The 20,676-nt window shown below is 40.8% G+C and overlaps 1 protein-coding gene across 1 annotated transcript in view; it reads left to right on the top strand.

The window, feature by feature from the left end:
* PHF2 (PHD finger protein 2) overlaps window positions 1-20,676 on the top strand; it is a 136,448-nt gene that overhangs the window by 78,959 nt on the left and 36,813 nt on the right. The window contains exons 5-11 of the mRNA XM_063121257.1: window positions 2,859-3,000; window positions 4,983-5,169; window positions 7,966-8,128; window positions 11,370-11,457; window positions 13,597-13,703; window positions 17,164-17,255; window positions 17,889-17,978. Coding sequence (XP_062977327.1) covers window positions 2,859-3,000; window positions 4,983-5,169; window positions 7,966-8,128; window positions 11,370-11,457; window positions 13,597-13,703; window positions 17,164-17,255; window positions 17,889-17,978 — 869 coding nt within the window. The remainder of the gene's footprint in view (window positions 1-2,858; window positions 3,001-4,982; window positions 5,170-7,965; window positions 8,129-11,369; window positions 11,458-13,596; window positions 13,704-17,163; window positions 17,256-17,888; window positions 17,979-20,676) is intronic.

Below are 20,676 nucleotides of genomic sequence, written 5' to 3'. Positions count from 1 at the left end.
GCCTTCATGTGCAGTTTGAGGCTCAGTCATCCCCATTTACTCTCTGTCCTGTTCATCTTTTGTTGTATGCCTCCAATTTCTCATTTGACCTCCTAGTACTGCCTAAGGCCTGAAGGGAGTGCCTGTACCTTTAAAAGCAGTATGTGGCAGGGGGACATTGGATCGTATCTATGTTAGTCCTACTGAGAGCAGACTCATTGAAATGAATGGGACTTAAGGTAGACTAACACTAGATGCAACCCATACAATACTATCACTGTGCTACAGTATTTGGAGAAACTGCTGCCGGTAATAATTCCCTTGAGATACAGTTATTACAAGAACAGGAGGGTTCCATTGGGGCTAGACATTGGCAAAACATCCATTCATGGAAGCACCCTTTGCTATCACTGCCCTATCTGTCAATATTATCACTTCCTGCAGGTATATTGATTTCTTGACTCAGCTTCCAAGAATCATCCTGGCCTTTCTGCATACCATCCGTTTGAGGTTGGTTGGTTCCCCATAAATGTAAATTTTATATTTCATTATGTGTGAATGCAAGTTGTGTATCTTCTGAACCTACCTATTGCCCTTGATTCCCTTGACTGTTTTTCAGGGTTGCCAGAGTCACCAAAGTTGTGTATTATGAGTTACATGAACATCAGTGTATTAAAATAACATCAGTTCCCGTCCTCTAAAAAAATCTTAGAACAGTTTCCAACCTCTTCATTCTTAGTGGGAATGTATTTTTCCCTTGTCCATCTGCTGTTCTCAGCAGATTTTATTGGATGACCTTAATGCTGTTTAGCATCTGCTGGGTTCTTCTCTGCCTTGCAGCTGAAAGAATCCCACTGTTTCCAAGGAGTACTCTAATCAAGAGCAAAAGAGTCAAGTAAGCTATCTGATGTACAAGACATGGATCCATGTCTTGATGATTGTCTTTAGCTATAGGGTTTTGTAGATTGTGTGTGTGTGTGTGTGTGTGTCTGTAGGCTGGTCATAAGTTTGGGGTCAGCCCCAACATCTGGTTACCCAAGGAACATATCTAATATGGCCTATTACTGTAAAGGTCAAAACTATAGCTGACATGGTCAAGAGGAACAACGGAAAATTGTGATTTGTGATACATAAATGACAGGCAGGACGTTTCTCATTTAGTACTGAAAATCTGATTTTCCCACCACAATGTAGCCATCCATTCCAAAGTCATCTTGCCCTGTTTATATGCTGCTCTTATACATCATGATTGTCCCATGCTGTTCCCTGTTGAACTGAAATGGGGTTTATTTGATGCATCTGTTTCTGGAGAACTGAACAGATTTATTTTCAAAAGCTAAGCCTGGAATAAGTTGGATAATGGTGTCCTCCCACCCACCCCAGCCCCCTATTTATATGTTTCTCTGAGTGCTTTGAAAGCAGAGTATGTGCTTTAAAAGCTTTTATAAATAAAACAAGAAAATGCTGGAAAGGAGCGGTAAATACCTTTGTAAATCCAGTGGTATAACTAAAATAGCAGCATAAAATGGAGGCAGCCATAAGCATTCTTTCTTTCTAACTATCTATACAAAGCAGGTACAATAAAAGGGGGCTGGATAAATTCCTGGAGGCGAAGGCTATCAATGGCTACTAGCTCTGAGGGTTGTGTCCTATCTCTAGTATTTGTGGCAGTAAGCCTGTGTGCACAAGTTTCTGGGGAACATGGGCGGGAGGGTGCTGTTGCACCATTTCCTGCTTGTTCATCCCTGGCCGATGGCTGGTTGGCCACTGTGTGAACAGAGTGATGGACTAGATGGACCTTTGGTCTGATCCAGCATGGGACTTCTTATGTTCTTGATCAGATCCTTCTCTCATTCACTTGGCCTTGAGCTGATATGTTTTCATCAAATTAGTACTAAAGAGCTAAATAAGAGCTTGTCCTTACAGCTTTCATTTGGAGAGCAGAATGCTGTTTGTTCATTCTAGATATTTGGGGTGCTTTCTTGGACATCACCAGCCTCCAGAGGGGACAACCACTATGGCAGACCACACAGTTTACACTACAGCATTTGTCAGGGTATCCCTTCCTGCGTGTTGTGCAAAGCCAGCAGGTCAGGAAGCTACTGCTTGGACAAGTCTTCTCACAACACCTTCACAGCTAAACTGCTACACCACAAAATATTGATATATTTTGCTGATGGTGTTTTAGGCATTCCCTATAAAATGTTAAATAGAACAGAGATCCTGGCCCTTTGACTTTTGTACTTGGATTCAGGAGAAGATGTATTAATTTAGACACAGAGAGGAAGAGTATATTAAACAACATGAATGTATTTTTTTAAACAACCATAATTGTGTGTGTGTGTGTGTGTGTGTGTTGGGGAGGAAGGTTGTATATGCAGATATACATATATATCCTTCAGACAGAAATGGTTCCAAGTCAGAAGTGGAAGCTTGTATACACATCTTCAAATGGAGCTTTAATATCAGCTTGGAAAAATTAATTTAAAACTAAATTACAGAAACTAGAGAGTTATTACCAATTAGCAAAACATGATTTGACCATATCCTGTATAAATGGCTGCAGTTTTTAACACATTCTGGATGGGTTGTAGGCGGAGGGCGCATTCAGACAACACACTAACCCATTGTGGGTGACCAGCCACACACTGGTGGATGGGGCGAAAGGTAAAAGGGTTGGGGTGAAAGTACCCCCAAATTCCAGCCGCTGAGCTCTTCTTTGGAATGGAATTTTGCTCTCAGACTGAAGCCACTTCAACCACCCCTGTTGGTGACAACCCACAATGCACTGGGAACCCCGCCTTTGCCCAAATCTCATAATGGATCCAATTTTACGTTCCCATTTTCCTTGGAGTCATTTTCTTTTCGTTTCTTTTAAGGACCAGAAAGGAGTGTTGATGTCACTGATGTCACCAAGCAGAAGGACTGCAAGATGAAGTTAAAGGAATTTGTTGATTACTATTACAGCACTAACAGAAAAAGAGTCCTCAATGTAATTAACTTGGAATTTTCAGATACAAGGTAAGATGAAACAATAGCCTTGCCAGACTCCACGGATTCTGAAACCACCTTCTTTTCCCCACTAGATTTACCATTAGTTTTTAGAGTAATAACAATCATAGTTCCCTTGTAATCCATCTATATCCTATGTAATGATCGAATCAATGGCTTGGCCTTACTCCACAAACTATGAAACCACTTCCAGGCAAATAATTCAACTCTGCACTTCCGTTTGCTGAAATGTTGTTCTGTGGGCAACAGTTGTGGGGAAGCAATGAATTTATGATTTGCTGAACCATGTAATTTAAACTTCTTCTTGTAGGACTTCTGGGTAATCTACATAGACATAAAAAGATTATGATGGGGCAGGAGTATGCTCCTTTATAAACAGAGAAAATGATGAGTAAAAATAAATAAAACAATGGTGGTTTTAGAAGAGAATTCCATCTTAATGGACAAGAGGAAAAAAGTGATAATTAATGCAGATTAGAGAGAGGCTGGAGGACAATTGCAAGATCATTTCTTTTGTAGTATCCATAGCTCTCTAGGCTGTATTTATTGTTTTAATAACGTAACTCTCTTCCTTGCGCACAAAGGATCAAAAGCAATTTCGAAGTTCTGTTTTACAGCCTTTTCCTCTATCTGCAGAAACAATAATGATGGGAGGCATTTTATTCTTGGGGATTGTTAGACCTATCCTCATATGCTGCTGATTTAATCATCAGCTAGCAAATACTGTATTTTTCAACAAAGAGCCTGACATTTTAACAGGCTCCAAAGCTCTGTCTTGAAATGGAGCATAAATGACCCTTACATTTATAATGGGAATATTTTAGAGTTAAGGCCTCGCACAAGAGGTATTTAAAAAGTAAAAACAAATCTCTATCTACATCTGTTTATATAAGGGGCTAAGTATTCAGGCTTTTGGATAAATAAGCATTCAGAAAATGGATAGTGCTGCTTTTTTGACCTTACGTTCATGTATGGCTTTTGAATAATAAGCATTTTGGTTAAGCAGTTTTGATTTTGGTTATACCTGTTGAAAAGCAGCTCTAGTAACAGTCCAATTGGATGCATGTCTACTAGGAACTAAGTTCCTACAGCTGAAAATAATCTTTCTCAGTTTTGATTAAGAAAACGAGATCTGCAACAAAGTGTTGCAGCATAGAGCCCTGTTGTTCAGGATTCCAGACAGTCCATCCATTCACTGGTTTTCCCCACAGCAGTTTCAGTGAGCCTTCTATTGCCACTGAGCATGCTTAGTCCTCATTGGGCTGTTTTAGGCAATTTCCTCCCCACCTTGAGTACAGCCTTAGCTGGACCTAAGGTTTATCCCGGGATCGTCCCGGGGTCATCCCTGTTCATGTAAATGACACACAGGATATCCCGGGAGCAGGCAGGGATGACTCCGGGACGACCCCAGGATAAACCTTAGGTCTAGCTAAGGCCTAAGAGAGGGGGGAATTGTACTTTTTCAAATCTTGGGGATCCCCCAAGCCTGCTGATAACTTCCTCTTGTGCATGGATGCTGCTGTATTGGCTGAGATCACTATTATATATTTATTGGGGCTAATGTGAATTGAAGGGTAACGTGCATAACAACTGGCCATTGTGAACAGTCCTCACTCCTTATGGAGAATGTGCCTATAATCTGTTCATGAAGAGGGCATTGTGCACGTTCCCCAGCCATTATGCATAATCTCCAGCAGGCTTTGGGGAATGTGCACCACTTCACTGCATTTTACACATATGCAACAGCACTCACAGTCCGAACATCAGAAATAGAAGGAGTGATGATATACCCTGGAGATGTCCTCTGTATTGCTTAACTTCTAGTGGTTTGCAACACTGTTCCAAGGGTCATATGCATATCCATTATCAAGGGTCATTACAAATCATGCAACGGATCCCAGGCTTTGCCATGAATAGCAGTCCAATGGAGTCTAGCTCTAATACTGTACTAAACCAGATGTTTTCATTTTTGTTTTCCACTTTATAAACAGAATGTCCAGTTTTGTAGAGTCTCCGGATATAGTAAAAAAACTCTCTTGGGTGGAAAATCATTGGCCTGATGATGCTTTGCTGGGAAAACCAAAAGTGACCAAATACTGTCTGATCTGTGTGAAGGACAGCTACACCGATTTCCACATAGACTCTGGTGGAGCCTCTGCTTGGTACCATGTCCTGAAAGTAAGATGCTTTATTCTGCCTTTAATAACAAATCATACCATCACCAATTCACAGACATCTCTCAAATTTCCAAATTAGCTCTGGCGCTACAATGAGGGGTTAAAATAAAAATACAGGCAAAGGGGCTTCAGAAACTCAGCTTTTGGCATTCAGTGTGGCTGACCATGTTGCGGATACTTCCCACGAAATCTTGTGCTAGGCCATAATATGTGACATTTGTGTCTAAAGTAGGCCGATTATTGCAATATTGGGGGTGGGTGGGAGGCAGAGAGGTAAGTTACATGGTTTGGGTATATCAAGCTCTATCTAAATACTATTTATCTCTGACCCTACTAGATCTGTGAATAATAATAATAATAATAATAATAATAATAATAATAATATATTTGTTAACCGCCTCTCCCTCTGGATCGAAACAGGGTACAACACAAATGCAAACACCATTTAACTAATTAAAACATTTAAAACGAATACATTATTAAAAGCAGCACATTATTAAAAAGGCATCTTAAAATTCAACTGGGTGGGCCTGCCAGAAGAGATCAGTCTTTATGGCTTTCTTAAATTCCGGAAGGCTGTTAAGTTGACAAATCTCTCCCGGCAAGCCATTCCACAAACTGGGAGTACAGTTGTGTTCGTGACTTTCCTTGCCTTCTGCACTGTTAAATTAGTTGGCTAGAAGGAGAAAGGAGTGCCAGACTATTCCCACAATTCAAGAGAGGAGATGGGAGGAGGGACCATATTCCCTCACTGGATCAGGATTTTATGGTCGAATTGTAGTCTGCCTCAGCAAAGGGATGTAATCAATTATCGTGCAGGGTTGCCCTTATTCTGCTGTAATTTCTGTGTTGTTTCTATATTCAGAAATATGTACAGGGAAGAATCAATGAACATTACACAGTTCTAGTTTTAATAAAGTGATCTCTACAACCTGCAAATCTATTTTTGTGCAGTGTTTTGATTACGGTGTGGGTTATAACATACATTCCATATTTTAACCTCTATCAATTTTTGCTGTGTGGTTTTAATCCTGGTTGTGCTTTTTATATGGTATTTTGTATTCGTGTTTTTAAACTGTTGGTTGTTTTTATGCTTTTCATGGTTAATTTTTGTGAACCGCCCAGAGAGCTTTGGCTATTGGGCGGTATAAAAATGTAATAAATAAATAAATAAATAAATACATGCTTAAACCTGATAGCGGCTGTTTACAGGATCAATACCAGAAAGAATTGTCTAAAGATGGCAATGGCTAAGTGTGCAATCCTCTGCATGTTTAGACAGAAAAAGGTCCAAAACTCCCAGCATTCCACCAGCCATACTGGCTGGGGAATGCTGGGAGCTGTAGGACTTTTTCCAGTTTAAACATGCATAGCATTGCATCATAAGACAACCCCTGTCAGCATGGTCATTTAGTTTTTGTGAACCGCCTAGGGAGCTTCTGCTATTGGGCGGTATAAAAATGCAATACATAAATAAATAAATAAATGATGGTACCTATAGTCAAATATATCAGGAGAGCACCAGGTTCAGGAGAGCTGATCTAAGCTATTGCTGATGCTAACTATTAATGGGGAAATAGGGTGATGACTGAGAAGTGCATTGTTTATTATTTAAATGAAATCTAATTTATGTATTTACTTTATTAGTTAACTGTATATCCAGAAAGTCCACACACAACACTCAAGCTGGCTAACAAATATATATATATATATATATATATATATATATATATATAATAATACGAATTTTTGTGAACCGCCCAGAGAGCTTCAGCTATTGGGCGGTATAAAAATGTAATAAATAAATAAATAAATAAGCCAATAATACGAAGCCAATTAAAAATACAAGTGCTATTGTATTTTTGTATTGTAGCAAGAGCAGATAAAAACGGGTCTCATTTGGGGCTGGAGAACCTCTTTAAGCCTGAGGACCAAATTACATTTTGGAGAAGCTCTCTGGGGCCACATTTCAGTGGTGGGCGGGCAGGCAGGAGGCCAAGGGGGCAAAGGAGTGGGGCCAAAAATGCAAGCAATGCAAGAATACCAACATAGTGTGGCTTAAAGCTCTCACTGCCGGTGACAATGCCTTACGGAGAGGGATTTCAACATTCTTGAATGGCGGGGGGAAGGGGGAACTGCACAGATGTGGGAAGCCTCCGAAAGATCAGTAGATGGGGAGAAGGGGTGTGGCCTCTGGAAAACACCAGAGGGCCAGATTTCCCACCACGACCACCAGCCATTTTAAAAAACAATAAAACCTTGCAAGCAGCCTAAGAGACAAGTCAGAAGGGCCGTGCACAGCCCTCCCCCCAATTTGGGTGTGCCCTGTTAGATATCTGTTGCACATTGACTGTGCAACAAATTGGAGCTTCCAAATTGGCCCCGATTTGACTCTGGGCACCTTGGCGGCGCCCTGGTCCATTTTAAGCTGCTGTAATTTACTGCAGTAGATCTATGGCAGGCCACAGTGACTTTCATACAGGATGGGCAGCTTTTCAGCACATGTAGAGGCTTTAGGTAAGCCCCATGGGTGGGTGGGAAGGGAAGGGGGCAGTGCCTGGCCATTGGGCTGAATCAGCCTGAAGCACTTTGTCTGCTTTGGGCTGAGGTGGCCCAATCCGGTTTCAAACCAGATTCAGAATGAGACAGGTGGAAATGGCCCATTTTGACATGGATTTGGGACCGAGGCAAAGCACACCCCTACAGTTCAGGTCAACAAGCCAAAGGCACAGAAGAGGCTAACAAGTGTCCTGGTTCTCATTGATTTGGCTAATCAAAGCATCTTTTTCGATTTCAGGGAGAAAAAATATTTTATCTCATCAAGCCAACCTCAGCAAACATTTCCCTCTATGAGCGTTGGCAATCAGCGGCAAATCATAGTGAGATGTTTTTTGCTGATCAAGTGGATAAGTGTTACAAATGCACAGTTAAACAAGGACAAACACTTTTTATCCCGTCAGGTGAGAAAGCTGCTATAATTACACTTGTATAGTACAGATTTGTTGATTTGAATTCTAAAAGTACAAGTCACAGGTGAGGTGCAATAATATAAAGTTATGTCTCCTGTAGTTTCTATAGAATAACAAGCCAGTTACTTTCCAAATGTTGGTTGAATTACACCATGCAGAACTGGCTTGCTTATGTGTTGGTGAAGAGAATACTTCAATCTGGACAAGATAAAACACCTATGAAACTGTAGTAATTTTTATTTGGAATTTTACAACACTAGAACAAGACATGGGTTTCAGGGTTGTTTGTAAACTACCTCAACCAGCCACCCCGGCTGGATTCAGATGTCATGACAACCCATGCCCAGTGAGCGTAATGATGCTAATTAGGTGACTTGCATCTGGCAGGTGCGGGATGGAAAATAAATCACTGTGGCTTATTTTCCACCCATGCTCCTTCGAACCTGACCAATGTCCGTGGAACACTTTAAACATTTGAAAATATGCTATTTTATTAGGCCTGACAAAGTCTGACTGAGAAGTCCAATTTGTGGGTTATCTTAATTGTTGGGTGTGTCCTGTTAGATATCTGTTGCACATTCTAGCCAATAAAGGGCAGTATCACAGCGCTAGCATAAACCAATGCTGTTAGCTAGCAAAGGGGAAAAGTGGTGATTTCCTTTTGCCCAGAAAGTTCTAATAACGTTGCACTAGTATTGGTTTACACTGACGCAACGTTCTCAGCACTGGTGTTGTTATAGCATTGGATACTACCTAAGGCCATGGAGCAATCAATGTGGGTTTTATTTTCATGTATAAATACTATTATAATATTAACTACACCAACAATAATGTGGTACTAGAGCTTTAGGAGACACAGCGAATTCTTCTTTATGGTCTCTGTATAGAAACACACAGGTTCTGTATCTGCACACAGCATTGTTTGAACTGAAGTCTACCCCTTTTGATGCCAGAGGCCTGGCCCCAAGGAGTCCAGGCTTTCCTGCTTACTTCTCTTTTGACTGTCACAGTGGCTGCATTGGAGAAACTTTCCTATTTGTTTTTCCAAGTGAATTAGGCCTTCTGCCTTTTTTAAAAAAATAATTTCTGAGTTCTTTCCTGTTTTTTACTTGTCTTTTGCATTTCACCAGTCTTTTTCCAGTCCGGTCAAATGCTTGAGCTTGTTTTCCAGAATTCCCGAACACAGTTATAATAAAAATAGGGGAGGGGAGGAGGAGTAAAAAGGGGGGAAATATTAGCAGGCAGTGGACTACAGTTATATCTATGAAGCAACATTAGATTTGCATGTCTCCATTTTGGGGGAGAGCTTAAATAGGGTGACCATATGAAAAGAAGGACAGGGTTCTTGTATCTTTAACAGTTGTATTGAAAGGGGAATTCCAACAGGTGTCATTTGTATTCTCTCTTCATCACAACGGTTGAAGCTGCAGGAGCCCTGTCCTCTTGACCAGATACAAAAGAGGGCAGGGCTCCTGCAGCTTTCACTGTTGTGCTGAAGAGGGAATTTCACCAGGTGCTGCATGCATACAAATGCCACCTGCTGAAATTCCCTTTTCTATGCAACTGTTAAAGATACAGGAGCCTGGACCTCCTTTCCATATTGTCACCCTAAGCTTGAATATTTACTGCAAGACTGAATAGGTCATCAGTCTATGTTCAGTGCTGGGGAACAGAGCATGTGGGAGAATAGGGTAGGAACCATTGCTGAATAGATCTTTTATAAAGTAAATATTAGGCTTCTGGGAAATACCAGTGTTAAAACAGATCAAATGTCAAAACGGTCAATTACTGTAATTTATATGGTGGTATGAAACAGACATTAACTTTTGTTTGAAGCTCCATGAAAATAGTGGAACTGTGAACAATTCTTTATTTATTGTTAAGGGGAAATTATCCTGCCCTTACCCTGGGTCACAGTATCAGTCATAAAAACAGTACATAATCATAATTCGAAAGCAACAGAATGCAAAGTATCAAGCAGACAAAATTACACAATGTCTGAAATGGATTTACAAGTGATAAAGCCATGGACTGAAATGAAACTAAAAGAAAAGGAGAGGAGACACTTCAGGGTTGTGTAGAGTTTATAGATTATTATCCATTCCTTGTGTTGTACCTGGAAGTTCACACAGCACCACTCTTGTGTGTTCTCATTGGCCCATCTATGACATGCTCTATTTTGCAGTAATTGCAGCATCTGAACAGCCCCAAGTAGAGCTCATTATACTACGTAAAATTACAAATTATGACTGTACATAGGTAGATAATACAATCATTTGCTTTTTGAAAATTGGAGTGTTACCAGTCTTCTCTGTAAAGTTTCTGTCACACATCAGGAGCCAGACGTGCTGTAGATTTTTATTGATTAATTTACATTTTGATTCGTGTTTGGAGGGTTAGTCTTCTCAATCACACGGAATCTCGGAGGGTAACGTACAGAAAACTTTGGGGGAAATGTAAAAGAATGTAACTTGTTTATGCCTGTTTATTTATTTATTTAAAACATTTGTATCCCGCCCTATGTCACTAGGATCTCAGATAAAATCATACAATATAAAACAATAAATGTACACAGCTAAAAACAAATCACACCATTAATCAAGTTAAAACCAATATATAAATTAAAAGCAGTACCAAAAGCCTGCTGAAATAAGAGAGAGTCGATGGCTAGAGGCTAAACTTGGACGCAAGGAACCCCACTTCAGATCAGGGGGCTGCCTAGATGCTCTGAAAGCTCCATGGTGGGTGGGCAGTGGTGCTGCGTTGGTTATACGACGCAGCAGCCACCTCACAGCCATCGTGCAGCTTTCCCACAAAGCTGAAAATTTAAAAAGTCAGGTACTTACAACGACTTTTTCTCTGGAGTGGGGTGAATATGGTGCATCTGCCAACTAACCCCACTTCAGCGTCACAGTGGTGTTCCCGGGTGGATGGTGACCCCTGATTGGTCACCATTCACCCGGGCAGAGGGCAGGCCCACACCCTCTCTCAGCATTGCAGAAAAGCTTTTAAATGCCACCTTGACCTCTATTGGAAGAAAGGAAGACTTCTGATATAACTGAAATGAAACATTGGTCTTATGGTGCTTTCAAAAGCCCCTTGGCGTTTTAGTGACTTTCCAGGAGAAAGGAGTTCCAAATACATTTGAGGGAATGAACGTGAATGAGCATATTTAAGAGGCCAGTGATTATCTGTCAGTTAAACAGAAATGTTTCTCCCTGTCTTTTTGCAGGATGGATTTATGCAACCTTAACTCCAGTTGACTGCTTAGCCTTTGCAGGACATTTCCTACATAGCCTAAGTGTTGAAATGCAGATGAGGTAAGTTGTTTGTACTGGTCTTTGCATGACAATATTTAGCCATATCACACTCAAATTAGATAATGGGTTAGATCCAGTTTTAGGTGTGTGCAACTGGGCTGGCAAAAGCAGAATTCCCAGACCCCCTCCGCTCTGCAGCATCCCTCCAGAACCCCATAAATGCTGCTGTGATGTCTTGCCCACCTGTGTCATCTTGGCTTCATCTGAGATGCCCACAACCTACCTGACAGGACTATCCATGCCACTAGCACTCAGGACCTACTTCAATCCCCCTCGATGATGACGTGTGTGAGGGTTTAGGCCTACTGCTGCCGCTCCTGTCTCGCCTTTATTCTTTAGGCCCCACAGCTCCACAGCCCAGCAACCTAGCCCTTAGTTTCCCATTCCACTGCCACCATTAATTTATCTCTCTTCAGTCACTCCTCCACAGACCACACCAGTTGTTCTTAAATGTAATTTGAATATATTAACGTAAGTGTGTGTACATAAGCTTATTGGTTTCCTCAGTTGAAATGCGTATGGTTACAAGGTTCTAAGAGTATTGGTTTCTGTCAGTTCTTTCTTACAAGGTTCCACTATAGAATACTAAAATCCTCCACTTCTCTCATATAATCCTACTTCCCTCATATAACCATCCACTTCTCTCTACCCCACTCCTACCCTTCACAGACTCATAACCCACACCCACACACTTCTATTCAGTGTCTGCCTCTCACAGAATCAAACACTTTAACTCTCTGTCTTGCTGTAAGCTCAGACTCTACATAAAGCAACTCTGTACAGCACCATGTACATTGATGGTGCTATATTAATAATAATAATAATAATAATAATAATAATAATAATAATAATAATTTCTCCAGCTCCTCCCGCTCTCACACAGCCAATTCAAGCACTCCCCCTCCACCATCCAATCAGCACTCAGGCATTCAAACCCCCCCCCCCCCCAACCTTACAAACCCAACCTGTGGATACAAATCACAAGTACATTGAGGCCTACTTACTTCCTGGAACTTTATGCATAATATAAACAATAACCTTGCAGATATTTACATTTATGGCATATACGGAAGCAGGACATCACAGCTACCCAGAAGGTTGGGAGATCCTGTTGAATGGGGTGGTCTGTGAAGAGGGCACTGAGGTTAAAGGAAGGATCCCAAAAAACTGGGTGGGGGCACCTTCCGTGAAGTCACTCCTCCCCTCTCAACCCACTACATCAGAGCCTACCTCAGTCAGTAGGGTCCCCTCACCCCAAAATGTATAGCATTTTGGGACTGGAAGGCTACCATGGGGAGAAGAGGGCAAGGAGGTCCATTTCTGCCAGCCCTGTTGCATGTGCCTAAATCTGGATGCTATCCAAGGTATTTTGAAATCATTCTTGTATTTCCTTGGGGCCCCAATATTGAGTGATTAGAAAATGCTAGAGTTAGAAAATAATTGCCCTGCATGTGTGTTGAAAGGAAGTAAACATTCATTTCTATGGTTGTTAAACTATGACTGCAAACTTTAAACCACACTCTGTTGAATTAGCATAAATCTATCCTGGAAAAATCAATGAACCTTATGAGCTGAGAAATTAAACTGCCCATTTCCATTGTCCTAAACTCTGTTTAAAAAAACTTCTTATACTTATTCACAATCACTCTTCCTAGTCTGATGCATAATCAATTGACATTTTCACACTGATCATCAGAAGAATGAACATTTTAGGCTCCAGTACTATGCAGTTACTTGGAAGTTAGTTTCGTTGAACGACATCAGACTTAATTCTGAGTAGGCATATATAGTATTGCACTTTACACATATGTTTAAAAAGGGATGGTGTATGCACTTCATAATTTGAATGTGCAATTGTTGAATGGGTCCCTTGTTTTGTATTGAACGGTGTAGTATATCGCGATCCGTGTTTACTTAAAATCAGCAAGTACGATGTGAAGAGCTCTTCTGTTTCAAATTATGCTGGACCTTTTCATAGCAGTTGACAATTTATGATAGCTTGGTTGATCAGAAGCACCTGGAAATCAAAGCCACGCAACAGTTGTGTTTTAGTGCAATGACGGGAGAGACTTTTCTTTTTGATTTACAAAGCTGTTTGTGATCTGTTCAACTGAAACACCTTTTCGCCATGTATCACAGAGCATATGAAGTTGAAAGACGATTAAAAATTGTCAGCTTAACCCAGTTTCCCAACTATGAAACGGCATGTTGGTACACAGGAAAACACCTGCTAGAGTCATTTAAAGGTAAATAAAACTGTGTCCCTTGTATTCCATTCTGTAATACACCATACCATAAAATAATTCTGTTAGTTCTTAATCTCGCAATCATGCTTAGATGTTTTTTTTAAAAAATAACTCACCTGTGGGTGTTTTGGAGGAGGGACTTTTCTAATCAGGTACTCGGGGTCCAATATACTTCAGTGATGTAACTTTTAAAAAACAGATGCAGTTTAATTTTGTTAAAAAAAACATTTTGATAACCTTGGATAGCTACTTTAGAGTTCTGACTGGCTCTGTCTGAAACCCCGAAGTGAATTCACTGTCCCACTGACATTTGAGCCACCAGCCTCCACTGGTAATAGTTCTTATTACTTCAATTATGTGTAAATTCAGAACAAAGCCTTATGATGTCCCCTCTCCTAGAGTTGTCACCTTCATGACCCTCTCTCCCTTTTGGTCATATTCTCCTGAAGGTGATGTCAACCTCCTGGAGATGTTACTGCCATGACTTTCTTAACCCCCCTGCCCCGTCCCCCAACACAGACACATTCTCCTGGACTTTTGCCTTCTTAGGTGATCTTCCTTACCCTTTCTTTGGTTGCATTCTCTTTGGAGAATCATGGTTTGTCACTCCTCTAACAACCTAGTGTTTGCAGCTGGCTTAAGGATCTAGATTTGTTAGAGGAACAGCAAGCCATGGTCTAGATTCAGACATTGTACTGTGTTTGGGAAGGGGGTTCATTTCTAGTCCCTCCCACTTGCAGGATGAGCCAAGTGGGCAGCACCATGCATTACTGATAAGCCAGGGTTCCCCGCAGTTCTGGCCCATGTTTTCTGCTATTGTGGCCATTGTGTTTCTAATCAGTCCTTTCTATGAGGAATCCCTTAGATTCCAAATGCCTAATCTCAGCCTTAGCCCTATATCTTCAACATGCAGTGTTACCCCATTCATTTTAATTGGAGTCTAACTGATGCCCTTTTAGTGAAACTTTCAGATTTGAAGCAGACGCATACACAATTGGAGAGATGTTGAAATACCACAGAAAAACTGACACCTTTGTTATATGAGAGTACAAAAGCACAGAATGGTTGAGCTGTGCCAAATACTGCAGCAAGTGAGTCCCTCAACACAAAACACATATACCCTGTAATCATTTAAATCTGCTGCATTCTTTTGTATACTTGTAGGAACATACTGTGCATCTTAGCTATGACAATGTAGCAAAAGCTAATAACTGATTAAGGCACAAATTTACACTTGAATAAACCTGCCAAACAGAGTGTCAGTCATCTCCTGTGTTGGTAGAGTCAAATGCTGTCGACTAGGGCATTCATATTCAAATAGTGGTATTGGGAACTTTGTGTATGCACCTTGAAAGATGGGGGGGGGGGAGCTTTTCTTGATGAGGCTTTTCTTGTGTGGTCCGGCATGCATCATTGCATCAGGCCTTTAGACGACGTCATCTCCCTCCTGTGTTTCTCCCATTTTTTTCAACCACTTTCCCATTTTTTTCTGAATGGGGAAATTGTGGTATTTGGAGGGATAGAATCATAGAATCAATCTGACACCATCCACCAGTGTAGTTGCACCATTCCATTTTGTTCCACTATGTGTTGGGAGGATTGGCTGTGATGTCAACAGTGATGACTGCAGTGGAAGGATGTTCTGGTCACGCTTCTTTTAGTTCCAAATGGTTGATGCTAGTTAGCAGATTGGAATGGAGCAGAGCCCCCTGTCCTCCACCATGAGCGGCTCAAAACAGGCCCCCATTCATTGGTGTAGGTGCCAGCAAAATGAAAGAACAGACATTCAAAGTTGTTCAATACCCCCCTCCCCCAAACATGGTACACTTATAAAGGGAAGGTAGTAGAGCAGATAAGATAGCCAGAACAAGTACTGCTTTGACTCTGTGGAGGAAGGCTGAAATTTTAAAGCTGCACAAGAGCAGCACACCAGTAAAAAATAGAAGTTTTTGAAAATTGCACGAACTGTGCTCTAACTGTGTGCGATGAAACATGCCCACAGAAAGGGGAGGAAGAGCCTATCCCTGAGGTGGGTGAACAGTGGGCGGGCTTCCTGTTGAGATCTTGGGAGTGCAGCTGGTAGATAGCCGTACATATTCATATACAACAAAAGAAAAAAGCTACTATGTAAAAGGACCCATCAAAATCCTGCACACATTCCAGCAGCAGAACCAGCAGTAGGTAGCCGATTTAATGGCCTCGTGTAGAGAAGCTCTTAGAGCAAAGTATGGACATAATAGTAAATCAAGCAAGTCCTGTGTTACCAGCACTGGTTTTCTGGCAACTCTTTCATTAAAGAGTTTTAGGGTCAAATTGTATTACCAGTGAAAAGGGTGGTAATCAACTGCTAAAATTATATTCTGATAAGCTTGCTTTATTGACAAAATACATGTATATGAGAAAATATCCCTGATTGTTGATATGATATGTTAGCTGCCGTTATTGTACCACAAACACTATTAACTAGTCCTTAGATACTCATTTTCACGGAAAGCGACCATGTTCTGACATCTGTTTTGGCAGTACTAAAAATGGGATTTACACTGGACCTTGAGGTGGGGGAAACAGAGTGCAAATAAAAAATAGGTTATGAGCTGTGGCAGTCCTTCCCATCTAACCAATCAGAGGCACTTGCTCTGGGCATCTGGAACAATATGAAATAACATGGGGTGGGGAGTTGAGAGCAGAGGGAGTGAAAATGAAATGTTGCCAAACACTGTAAATTGATTAGAGTCTTGGTGCCTTTTAATATGGAGAGTTGTTATTATTAGTATTAGTATTAGTATTTACATTTGTATACTGCCCCATAGCCTCTCTGGGAGGTTTACATAGGATAAAAAGTTGTATCCAGTGCTGAGGAAATGGAAGCCCAGTCAATCAAGGAGCATATTCAGCCCATCCTCTCAACAATTGCAGTGAAGCACTAGAGTCTGAAGTAGGGCTGGGAATCACTGAAAACCCTGTGGAGGTAGCTTGCATGAGTAGGAAGTACAGGCTACCTCTGCCCAACATTGCAGGCCTTCCCCGAAGCTTTTCAAGTCTTCAGTGGGAGAGGAAAGTGGGAAAGACCACTTCATGGGAGGTCTTCAGCTCATAGAGCATCGAATGCAACCCTAGGTATTAAAAACTGCAATCTTTTGAATGCCAAAGTCCAGTTTCGAGTGGCAAAGATTTCAGCAAATTTGTATTTTGCTACCAAATCTGAAATGCATGGCCAAGCCTGAAGAAAAAAAGAAAAAAAGCAGAAGACAGATTGAAAATTCATCCATTTTTATAATGTCAAATTACATTTTTAAACAGATTCTAAAGTTTGGAACTTCTGATTTATGCCCATGGGAATTCTCCTTACAATATGTTTTTCTAGCTGCCCACATATTTTCAGATTGCTCTTTGTTAAAATGAAAGTCTACATCGATGTCACTTTTTCATTAAATGGCATTGTATTATTTTCTTTGCTTAGGATTGCACAAAGCGGGAAAGCAGCCTCCTTCTCATTTAGTCCAGGGAGCAAAAATTCTCAATGGTGCTTTCAGGTCTTGGACTAAAAAGCAGGTAGGGCTCTTTCTGCTTTATAGGTTTGCATGGTAGCCAGAATAATTCTAGAAATCTGGAATTTGAAAGAACTAGAGTGAATTATTTTCAAACCTCAACATTCCAGTAGAACATATTTTCGCATCCTTGGCTATACAGCCACATTCTGGGGAAGGTTTTTTTTGGGTGGTGGTGATGGGGGACTCATTTCATGCCCCACCCCCTAGTTCATGCCAAAGTGTTGCCTTGGCAATACCTCAATTCATCTCTAAACCAGGACAAGGTGCACACTGCTTTGGGTAAGAAGGAATAAAAATGGCCTAGATCTGGAGTTCCAAGAGTGGAGTTCTATACATGGAGGAAGAAGGACCTTCCAGAACAGCATGGGAGGTGGCACAGGGTCTGTTGTTGGGATGGGGAGAGGGGGAAATGGATAAAAATCACTTGCCCTGTTCAATTTGTGAAAATATCCACTAGATCCAACCATATTAATGAAAGGAAGCCTTCTGTTCATGGATCCAAACTACTGTAGTTGCCTCCCATTTGATTTTAAGTGCTTCAGTAACATTAGTCTTGCATGATTTTAACAGCGTGACATTCTAAGGCCACTTAACCCACTTTTAAGCTTTTGCATTTGACTTTATTCTATTCAAGGCTTTAGTGGACCATGAAGATGAACTCCCAGAACATTTTAAACCAGCACAACTCATTAAGGACCTTGCCAAAGAAATACGATTAAGTGAGGTTGGTATTTATTCTTGAATATAAGCTATTTCTTGTATATCTCAATAAAATGCCAAAGATGAATCTTCCTGTTTCTAAAGGATATATTTGTTGACACTCATTCAAATCCAAAAGTTCCCTGTATGGTCAGCAGTATTCCATTTCCTGGAAAATACAACTACAGATTGTGGCTCAACTTTGAAGGAAAGAGATAGTCTCATTGCTTTTTAAATCAGATCCATCCTTCCTAATATGAAGGTTAATCTTTATCCTGGATTTTATATTGAAAAGGCATATTGCCAATTAACCAGAGTTGGCTGAATCTAATGCACATAAAATAACCTTTAAAATAACCTCAATGGGAGATCCCTGTATTGGGCTACCTACTTTTCAAGCACATCTTGAATTGACAGGATATCAATTTAGGACTTGTTTGGCAGGTGATTGGGGCAACAGAGGTCAGATTTTCCAGAGGTTATACAGTTATGTGGGTCACAAAGCAAGAGGTATTTAACTGTGCAGTCTTATGCATCTCTGCTTAGACATAAGTACCACTGAGTTTTATTTATTTATTTATTTATTTATTTAAGGATTTTTATGCCGCCATTCAGCCAAAAAAGGCTCTCATGGCGGCTTACAAAAGTATTTCTTGACAGTCCCTGCCCACAGGCTTACAATCTAAAAGACATGACACAAAAGGAAAGGGGATTGGGAGGGAGGAGGAGGAGGGGGGAAAGGAAAGCAAATTCAGGCACTACAATCTTAGTTGGAAAGTTCAGCAGTTACAGTTGGTAGCAGGAGGGAGGGGGCTCTCAGCTGGAGCTGGACCCAGGCACGGTGGAGAGGTGCCTGGCTGCTGCTTCCTCCTTTACTGAGTTCAGTAGAGCTTATTCTCAGTTATGCTTGTATAAGGTTTCAGCCTTTGTCTTATTGAAATCAGTGTACTTAATATGCCATTGAGTTGGGTTGTTCCAAATTGGGTGAAGGATCAGATCTACTGAATTCCATAAGCCCTGCTGAATCAACTCAATGGCCCATCTAGCCCAGCATTCTGTTCCCATAGTGGCCAACCAGGGCCAGATCTATGCCAAGCAGGATATAACACTTTGAAAGCAGTTTGAAAACAGTATATGGAATGTGTCATGGGCCCCAACAGTTGTGAGTGCATTTCAATACCACTATAAAACAGTGGTACAGATTCTGCCCAGATGTTTCTTGGAAATCGACAAGGAGGACTTCAGTCTGATAAGCACTCTCCTACTCATATTCCTCTGCAACTGGAATTCAAAGGCAACTGCCTCTAATATTGGATGTAATATAGAGCCATAATGACTACTACCAGTAGTCTACATGAATTTGTCTAATGGCCTTTTAAAGGTGTCAGAGTTGGCAGCCATTGCACACTGTATACTAGGTGAAGATGCACATCCTTTTGTCTGCCCTGAATCTTCTACCATTCAGTTTCATTAGAAGACCCTGGGTTTTGATATTATGAATTCAACACTGCTGCTTCTTTTGAATGGAGAGGAATCAAGACAGAGGCTACTAAAGCACTCTACATTTTATGCTTACATGCAGAATATGAATTTTAATGAATTTTAATGACAGCATAAATAGAAAATAATTTCATTTTAATTAGTCATACACTGTTAAAAAATTATTGTACATCTTTTACTGCTCCTTTTACCTTAGGGAAAAATGTAATTCTGTTTTGTTTCTCCCCTGCAAATTAATTTGAATGTCATTCTCTTAAAACTGATTATCGTTTTAAACAAAGGGCTGTCTTCATTTCTTTTATATTTCCTATTATTTTTAAAAAATATATAAGAATGGGAGAGACTTCTAGGATTTTTGAAAAACAAAAAAGCAAGAGCAAGAAAGGAAATAAATCAAGCAAATAGCAATCCTCTAAATTGTAATTAAGTGATAATCATCTTTCCTAATACAAATGCCGTTTATTATTATTTACAATATTTATATACCGCTCAATTATCTAACACAGATTCGAGAGTGGTGAACATAGGGATAAACAGTAAAAGAAAGAAGATTAAAAAAGCACATTAAAACAGTTCAATTTAAAAACAAAGGAACCAGAAAAGCAATGGCTAGTCAGTTGAGGAAGGCTTCTCAAAACAGAGTTGTTTTCAGGAGGCGCCAGAAGCAGTTTGGTGTTTGTGCTTGCCTGACGTCCAGGGGCAGAGAGTTCCACAGAGAAGGGGCCACTACACTAAAGGCTCTTCTCCTGGTAGATTCCAATCAGGCCACAGGTCCATGTGGAACCACTGGGAGCATGTATTAAAAAACACACACACCATGTAAATATAATAACAATTAGCTGTTCCCTCTATCTTTAGGAATGGGAGAAAAGATTGCTGACATCACAAACTCAATAGCTGCCTCCTTGTAGGGCAGCTATATTTTTTTTGGGGGGGGGACTCTATGATCTGTAAAAGTAGCCCTTGTCCCACTGACCTGGGCCCTATTCTTACATTTCAAGAGCAGCCCCATTGCTATCCTCCCCGCCCTGAGCTCCATCCCACCCTGGACCAGTGGTTTTTAGGAATCCACAAACCATGTGGGAAGGGCAGGATCATTTGAGAAACCACATCAGCATCAGAGGCTGGATCACAAACTGATCTTCTCATGTGACCTTGTCTCTGCCTTGGTTTTCCACATTTGGTTATTACTGGGATGAAGTCATGGAGAACTGAAGTCATGG

The sequence above is a fragment of the Elgaria multicarinata genome, chromosome 3, assembly GCF_023053635.1.
Source record: "Elgaria multicarinata webbii isolate HBS135686 ecotype San Diego chromosome 3, rElgMul1.1.pri, whole genome shotgun sequence".
NCBI classification, from domain to species: Eukaryota; Metazoa; Chordata; class Lepidosauria; order Squamata; family Anguidae; genus Elgaria; species Elgaria multicarinata.
The sequence above is the reverse complement of the archived record's forward strand: the minus strand, read 5'-3'. Positions and strand labels throughout refer to the sequence as shown.